General features: G+C 50.2%; 1 protein-coding gene across 1 annotated transcript; it reads left to right on the forward strand.

Annotated features, from left to right (window-relative positions):
* Nucleotides 1-324: 324 nt before the first annotated feature.
* On the forward strand, nt 325-8,044 carry Mcidas (multiciliate differentiation and DNA synthesis associated cell cycle protein). Its single transcript, NM_001419705.1, is given in 7 exon segments — nt 325-509; nt 604-700; nt 871-962; nt 3,398-3,470; nt 3,932-4,173; nt 5,280-5,390; nt 5,543-8,044. Coding segments are annotated over 7 exon segments (1,167 nt in total). The 5' UTR covers nt 325-392; the 3' UTR covers nt 5,978-8,044.
* Nucleotides 8,045-8,883: the final 839 nt, after the last annotated feature.

Consider the following 8,883-nt stretch of genomic DNA (forward strand, 5'->3'; position numbering starts at 1 on the left):
TCTCTCTCTCTCTCTCTCTCTCTCTCTCTCTCTCTCTCTCTCTCTCTCTCTCTCTCTCTCTCTCTCTCTCTCTCTCTCTCTCTCTCTCTCTTTCTTTATTCCCGCCCCCCTTCGCCTGGCGCGGCTAAGATGCCGCGGCGCCAAAGGGCGCTCGCGGGCCCGGGCCCCGCGCTCACAGCTCCCGGGGGAAGCCGGGTTGCCAGGTTGGTTAACGCCTCCGCCCGCGCGCAGATTGTCCGGGTCTGAAGGCGCCACCTCTGGCGCTCAGGCGCGAGCCGCCCCTCCCTCACAGCCCTTGTCCTCCGGGCCCTCCCTCTGCTCCTTCCACGCGCTGTCGCCCGTCTCAGGCCCCAACAGGTGCAGCAGCACTGGCTGCGGGTCTTCATCCCAGGATGCAAGCGTGCGAGGGCAGCGCCGCCGGACGCCGGGCCTTCGACAGCATCTGTCCGAATAGGATGCTGGACCTGTCTCGGCGGTCCCTCGGCAAGCCCGGGAAGCCGGAGAGGAAGGTGGGGATGCCCGCTGCGGTCCTGGCTCTGGGAGAGTCTACCAGCCCAGCTTCCCGAACGCTGACCTGCATTCCCCGTTTCTGTGCCCGGCTAGTTCGTTCCTCCGTGGAAGTCCTTCCCAGGATGCGGCGGTGGCAGCCCAGTGTCGGTGTACGAGGACCCCCTGGAAGCAGAACCCGCTCCGCTGCCAGGTGAGCCCCGAAGCACCTGCACAACCCGATTATCCAGGTAGGGTGGGTGCCGCGCACACGGTCCGCAGCCCCCTCTCCCCCTGGTTCCGAGGTCCTCATTGAAGGTCCTGGCAGCGACCTGACAGAGGCTTAGGGTTCGCTGGGTGCCTGTCTCCGATCTCCCCGCGCAGCTCTCACCACCATAGACCTGCAGGACCTTGCAGACTGCACCTCGCTACTCGGAACCGAAGCGCCTCCTAGTGGTGATTCTCCCGCATCTCAGGTACTCTTTCCTTGCCTGGATCCTAGCTAATTACCAACCCGACCGGAAAACTGATGGGTTTATTTCCTCAAAGGTCTCAAGATGGACTGAGAGCACAGGTGCATTGAGCAGAGTGTAGGAAGTCAAGCCTCCCAGATCTCAAATTCCTCTTCCCTCCTAGTATGTTATCAAGTTCTAGTTTCCAGAGCCGGTCTGGCTAACTTTTACCGCAGGGCCCTTTGTCATTCGTCTGAACAAAGCAACTCGGAGCTGGTGGCTGAGGGACTGTGTGAGTGGACATACCTGTCTCGTCACCCACTTCCAGCCCCCCGGGAACCATTTGTATTTCGTGGGTACTAAAGAAGTATGGAAGTCACTGGGGAAAAGGACAAAGGACTCTGTAAACAAACTAGTGTGAAAATGACCCTCTTCAGAAATGGACATTGGGCACTTGGCTGCTCTAAAAATCTTACTCTGCTCCTCCCAAAATTCTAGTCTTTTGCCATCTTGGAGAAGAGAGACTCCCCCCTCCCTTTCCCTCTAAATATGTCATCTTAACTCATCCAATGTCCACATCTTGCCGTCGCTGACACATCTCAGCCAGAGTCATCTCTCAGCTCTGGTATCTTAGAAGCCAGGGTCTTATCCAGGTGAAGGCTAAGTCGACAGGAAGAGGTACTTCCAGTTCCCTAACAACAAGTGCTGGGCCCATAAAGTCCATTGGAACAGACCCAGTACAGAACTCTGAAGAATTCTCGAGCACCACGAGGTAGTTGAGTAACGTTTCTAAGGACTCCTCTACTAGGCTTTTACAACCTTGGGGAGAGCTCAGGGTGACTCAGAACAGGTGGTGCCCTGGAGTAGAATCTTAAGGCAAGTGGTGGGAGTGGCGACTGCCCTGCAGAGGGTGCTGGGTTCTTCCTAGATCTGATGAGGTTCCAGTAAGGAAAGACAGACCTGGGCTCTCCTCAACTGACCCAGAGTCCTCAGTGTCCAGCAGGCGCTTAGGTCATTCTTTCAGGAGGGAATCTGGTACTTTGAAAATAGGGCCTGTTAGGGTTAGAATCGGGGTAAGTGATTCTATGTCCAAACATATGACTAGTAAAGGGGGGCTTTAAGGAGAACAAAATGATTAATACAAAGATGAGAATCAATAGTGGAATCAGCGAACATTTCTGGTGGGTGTCTGGGATAGATCCCTTCACACCATGGTCCTAGAGATTCCCCTTCCCCTTCTGACATTGGCCTCCAGGAGTGCCTAAAAAGACAGACAGTGAGGGAACCAGGAGAGAGGAACGGCTCAGACACTGGCTGGCCACTGGGGAGTTGAGCAATTTATCTTCTTCCCCCAGCTTCTGATTCTCTCCTAATAGAAGAGGAAACATTCTGTGGGCTCTGCCTACTTTACACACAGTTGGGGATATTAATTGAGAGGTTATGTAAGAAAGAAAACGCCAACTCCCAGTGTCCATCTCTTAAGAGAATTTGGAAAATGCCTGGACTCCCACCATTTATTTATTTATTTATTTATTTATTTATTTATTTATTTATTACCATTTTCTTCTCTCAGGGACCTGGGAACCCTGGCCAGGCAATATGGAGGTGCATCCCACCATAGGAGAAAAGCCACCCCCGACTTTTAAAGATTGTGAAAACAAAACACACACACAAACTAGACACCGCCACCTTTCTCCTTCCTTTATGGGTGAAGTGATTTTAGCACTTTAAGCCCCTCGCCTTTGGATGTCTTTGTGCCTGACCTGGTATTAGTGCCACCTCTCTGCCATTAGACAGGTGAGGGTGTGGGGGCAGTTTAAGTCGGGGTTGCAGTTCTGTGGGTGCATAGAGTGTCAAAAGGAGTCAGGGTGGCTGCCTGATGGCTCACTTATGCGGAAGCTCAGATCACTGTCCTAACGCCAGCTGGGCTGGTATTTGAGACTTGCAGGAGCAGAACTCACAGGTTGCAGCCTAACCCACTTGCCAACCCAAGGCCATGGGTGAATGAAACTTGAGTTTCCTGGCTGTGAACCAGAGTGTGTGCAGACTAGCGTTAAAACCTCTGAGGACGGGGTTGGGGATTTAGCTCAGTGGTAGAGCGCTTGCCTAGCAAGCACAAGGCCCTGGGTTCAGTCCCCAGCTTGGGGGGGGGGGGGAGACTCTGCTTCCCTGGGCTGGAGAGATGGCTCAGCAGTTAACAACACTGACTGCTCTTCCAGAGGTCCTGAGTTCAATTCCCAGCAACCACATGGTGGCTAACAACCATCTGTAAAGAGATCCGATGCCCTCTTCTGGTGTGTCTGAAGACAGCTACAGTGTACTCATATATAATAAATGAATAAATCTTAAAACAAAACAAAACAAAACAAAAAAACCCTCTGAGGACGTCCATCTGTCTAGAATTGTTCTCTGAAGGCCGGATTCGGTGTTGAGTGACTCACACCCCTGGTTTGTTTTAGAATCCCTCCTTGCAAACTGAAGCCGATTTCAACCTGCAGAATTTCAGAGATGTGGTGGATGACCTCATTGCAGGCAAGTACCGTCCCCCTTGTTCCCCTTTGCAGTTCAATGACAGGGGTATAATATCAGGGAGTCAGAATAGGGATCTAGGATATCCTCTCCCTTCGATGGGGGAAATCACATCACCTGGTCTTTAGTGTTTCTATGACTTCCCAGTGTGGGTTCTGGGAATAAGGTCCCTATACTGTTGTGGGGTGGGACAGAAGTTAAGGAAGTTAAGTCTGCAGAGGAGCAAAATATGTATGTTTTCTACGCTCCAGCATGATTGCCTGATTTCCTTCAGGTTAGCTCAGCAGGTATGTAGAGCGCTTGGTGCATATGAACAAAGCACCAAGAAAGACAGGCGACCATGGACTTTGCCTTATGAAGAAAACTCATACAAACCCAACTGTCTGGGTGGCATTTGCCCCTGTGGCACTGTGCCAACTGTGCACGGTCTGGAGGCAGCCAATCCAGCTCTTGCTTTCTCCCAGATTCATCCTCTTTGACATCGCCTCCCCTGACCGACGGTGACTTTCCCTTTTCCCCTTGTGATGTTCCGTCTTTTGGGTCCTGTCTCTCGCCATCGCTGGACCCACCTGCCTTGGGGTCTCCACTGCTACCCCCACCGCCTTGTGCTCCAGACCTGCCACCGCCACCAACGGAGCAGTACTGGAAGGAGGTGGCTGACCAGAACCAGAGGGCACTCGGGACTGCTCTCATAGAGAATAACCAAGTAGGGACACCGGTGGCTGGGAATTTTGGGATAGAGACAGGGTCTGGTGTAGAGCAGAAGTCTGGAGTTGTAATGGCTGGGATGTGCTTTCTGTGAACTCACTGGCTCTCATAGCTGGGATTGCTCCATGGCCCAACCTGGTTCTGCACTTGCTAAATTGAGCTGATCGAATCTCACCTCTTCTTTGTCCAGTCCCAGCTCCTCTCCTCTCCTCTCCTCTCCTCTCCTCTCCTCTCCTCTCCTCTCCTCTCCTCTCCTCTCCTCTCCTCTCCCCTCCCCTCCCCTCCCCTTTTCTCCCCTCCCCTCCCCTCCCCTCCTCTCCTCTTATCCTCTCTCTCCCCTCCCCTCCCCTCCCCTCCTTTCCTTTCCTTTCCTTTCCTTTCCTTTCCTTTCCTTTCCTTTCCTTTCCTTTCCTTTCCTTTCCTTTTCAAGATAAGGTCTCAAGTAGCCTGGCCTCAAACTCCCTATTTAGCTGAAGGTGTCCTTGAACTCCTGAGACTTGCATCACCATTTCTGGCTTATGTGTTACTGGGGATCTAAACCCCATGCATAAGTACTCTATCAACTGAGCTGCATTTCCAATCCCTGTCTATTTCTTGCACTCAACTGTGTAGCACACACAGGCATGCCTAGAACTTCGATCCTCCTGCCTCAGTTTCCCCTAGTGCTGAGATTATAGACATGCACCACTGCTCTCGAATCCCACCAATTGGTAATACTACTAACAATATTTATGGACATTTTTTTATGTGTCTAACTCTGTGCTTATTAATTTACTTTCTCCTCTCAGTTGATACAACACAGAGCTGCACAATCTCACTAGACCCATTTTATAGGTAGATAAACAGAGAATAGGATGGTTGACTTTCAGAGGATTGTTGACCAAATAAGTACTCTTGACTACTACCCAACAACATACTAACTTTAATTGAGATACAGTTTATTGAAATGCTTCCGTTTTTGAAAAAACGTCAAATAATTGGCTACTGTCAGGCTAATAAAGGTCCGTGGGTCCTCAGTCCTGATATGATGTCAGAGTCTGATTAATTTCTGAAGAGCAGCCCCAGCACTGTGGTTTAGGTCTGATGCTAGATCTCCTGTTGCAGCTGCACGTGACGCTGACGCAGAAACAGGAGGAGATAGCCTCACTCAGGGAGAGGAACGTACAGCTCAAAGAACTCGCTTGCCGGACCCGGCACCTGGCCTCAGTGCTGGATGTAAGTGGACCAGCGCGCGGGACACGGTTGGAACTGTGACAGTGACCCTGTGTTGGACCCCTGGGTGTCTCTTGTGTAGCGCGCACCTGACTCTTCCAGCGCGCCCCCAGGCAAGTCTCCCTGGTTCCAGCGCTCTTCCCCATCTTTCACAGAAGCTGATGATCACGCAGTCTCCGGCCGAGCCCTTCCAGCTCAAGGCAACGACGAAAAGGAGCCTGGAGGAGCTGTTCTCTGCCACGGGGCAAGCCGGGCAGGGTTGCGCGGAAGTGGACGCCATCCTCAGGGACATCTCCCAGCGCTGCGAGGAAGCCCTGCAGAACCGTGACCCCAAGCGGCCCCGGCTGCAACAGGAGCCCGACAGCAAGGATTGCAGCACCAGGAACCTCCATGGTGTCTTCCGAGGGCTGCGCACCGACTGCGGCGCCAGCTCGGTGAATCTGAGTCACAGTGAGCTGGAGGAAGGCGGTTCCTTCAGCACGCCCATCCGCAGCCATAGCACCATCCGCACTCTGGCCTTCCCCCAGGGCAAAGCCTTCACCATCCGGACAGTCACTGGCGGTTACAAATTCCGCTGGGTCCCCAGCTGATCAGGGATGTGTTTTCCCCTAAAACACTGCCCTGTGTGCAGAGGGAAGCGTCTGCCAGCAAGTGGGACTAGCTAGAAATATTTCCCACATCCGGTTTCCAGAATTCTCTGCAAATGCCACTCCGAAACTTTTTTTTTTTTTTCAGAAACAGACGTGTCTTGCAGTGCAGTCTTACCTGTGCAGTGGAGTTCTGCTCCGAAGCTGTGTACTGTTCACCTTATCACGGTGAAATTGTGTGTGTACACACGCACACCTGCGGCTAAGCACACATCACAGTCAAACTTAGAAGTATTTATTTTCTAGTGCTTTGATATTTGTTTGTTTGTTTGAGACAGGTACAGGAGGCACATAGCCCAGGCTGCTTCAGACGTATTATGATTGCTTCTTTTTCTTTCTGCTTCCGTTTCCGGAGTGCTGGGATTACAGGTACTCACCACCATAACTGGCTGTTTTAGCCTTCTTCTTTTTTTAAAGTCATAGAGTAGTCTAGATTTTAAGAAGAGAGAAAGTGCAAGGAATGACGTGATTTTTCCACTAGAGGAGAATCATCCAATCACAGTCATTTAAGTGTTCTGGATTCAAAACCCTGGGATCTGGGTGTTTCAACACATCAACCAATTCCCCCATCTTCAGAGTACACCTACCAAAACTACCGGAATATGTTCGTTCAGTTGGGAAAACAACGACAACACCACCACCCCCTAAACAGCCTGGCAGTTGTGGAGCATGGCCACCCTAGCGAAGCAGTGGCCATCCCAGCACTGGGGAGGCAGAGGCAGGCAGAGTTCCAGGCCAACCTGGTCTAACAAAGTGAGTTCCGGGACAGCCAAAGTTATGCAGAGAACCCTATCTTGAAAAGCAAAGAAACAAGAAACGAAACCAGGCAAGGCCACACAATTAGGCAAACGCTGTTGCAGGACATGTGCTAAACACATTTGTTTGAAATAATCATCCTATAATTTTACAAGAGTTAGAAGTGCTTGCTGCTCTCAGAGAGGGCTTGGACTTCAGTACCCAGAATCCATTTCAATGGCTCAGAATGGGGAGCTCCAGTCCAAGGAGCAGGGAGAGGGGGTGGTATCTGGCATTCTCCTTTGGTTTTTGTGGGCATCTGTATACTCCTGGGCCACGCACGCATGCACCCCCCTCCGCGCGCGTGCACACACACACACACACACACACACACACACACTCACACACACACGCACACTGAGTCATATAAGCAAAATTCTTTTTTTAAAAATTTATTTATGTTTCATGTATGTGGGTACACTGTTGCTGTCTTCGGACACACCAGAAGAGGGCATAGGATGCCCATATGGATGGTTGTGAGCCACCATGTGGTTGCTGGGAATTGAACTCAGGACCTCTGGAAGAGCAGTCAGTGCTCTTAACCCCTGAGCCATTTCTCCAGCCCCGCAAAATTCTTTTAAAAAGATTTATAGCAATGTTTCCATGCATTCAACTTTATCAGTGCAAACAGAACCACCTCCAAACCAAACTTAGTTACGAAGAAAGACTGGTCGAGTTAAGCAAATGATGCGTACTACACAAACTGGGCCACTCACCATACCTCATGTGGCTAGATCTTCTAAGCAAGGTGTACTGAACTTCCCTTCATTCTTCCTGTTGTTTGCGGGTCCCCCCCACTCTGTTCTGAAATCACCCAAATGGCATATGTCATATGTGATTTCTCTCCACCTCCACAGGCTCGTTCTATGGGCTCTCCCTCCTCCTGGGGCTCAGCTGGGCAAGCGTCCAGATGCATTGCACCATAGTGCACAGCTGGCTCTTCAGTCTGAGTGGAAATATACGGTAGCAGGTGGGTTGGTTAAGGCAGCAAGACCCGCTCCTCCGGTCTGTTACGTGTACTGTTATCTGTACTTAAATAGCCATTTAGAAACAAAAAAAAAAATGATAAAACAGACCACATTTCCTCATATTTTGTCTAACAAATGGACTGAAAAAGTAGGTTGTTCAGATTTTCCTCCATAGGCTCAAATATACAGTTACCACAGGTCAAGATCAAACAAAACAAACTCCGAAATGAACAAACAAAACCTTTTACACCCATCACAATGAACACCAGCTCTCCCGCTCTCTGACTCTCAGAGTGAATTACCTTCAGTGGCCACAAACTACAAAAGAGTATCTGTAGGCTTCTTTTATATCTTGTGCTTATATTTAAATAATCAAACTTCTATCACCTTTCATTTTACAGTTCTATAACTGCCATGCAGTTCTATTTTCTGTTATTGTTTCCCACGTGGAAAGGTTTAATAAGAGAAGAGTAGAAGAGGAGAGGAGTAGAGGCCGGCCATGAGCACGCGAAGGGAAGCGGGGAGGGGAATGGGGAGAGAGGGGACAAAGGGAAGAGTACAAGAGGGCAAGAGAAGAGAGCTACTTTCTGCTATTTAAAAAATATATATACATATATATTTTATTATTTTTAGAAATTCATATTTATACAATGTGTTTTGATTGGATTCACTTCTTATTTTTCCCTAACTCTGCTGAGGTCCACCCCCACTCCTCGCCCCATTTTAACTTCCTGTCTTCCTCCCCCCCCCCCCCCCCCCCCCCGAGCTGGGGACAGAACCCAGGGCCTTGTGCTTCCTAGATAAGCGCTCTACCACTGAGCTAAATCCCCAGCCCCTCCTCCTCCTTTTCTATATAACCCACCAAGTCCGATTGTCCTGCATTCTTGTGGAGCAAAAGCTCTCTTCTGAACTATTGGCACAAAGAGCCGACTTACCATCAGTCAGCAGTAGAATCTAGAAACTTCTAACATATTTATCGGAAGCTGACGGGAATCTCTTTATCTCAGATGCTAACAAAACAAAGAACCGAGTGTGTAACTTCTTTTCTGGGCGGAGATGCATATATGACAAACAGTTCTCGTGCTG

The sequence above is a fragment of the Rattus norvegicus genome, chromosome 2 (genome assembly GCF_021556685.1).
Source record: "Rattus norvegicus strain SHRSP/BbbUtx chromosome 2, alternate assembly SHRSP_T2T, whole genome shotgun sequence".
Taxonomy (NCBI): domain Eukaryota; kingdom Metazoa; phylum Chordata; class Mammalia; order Rodentia; family Muridae; genus Rattus; species Rattus norvegicus.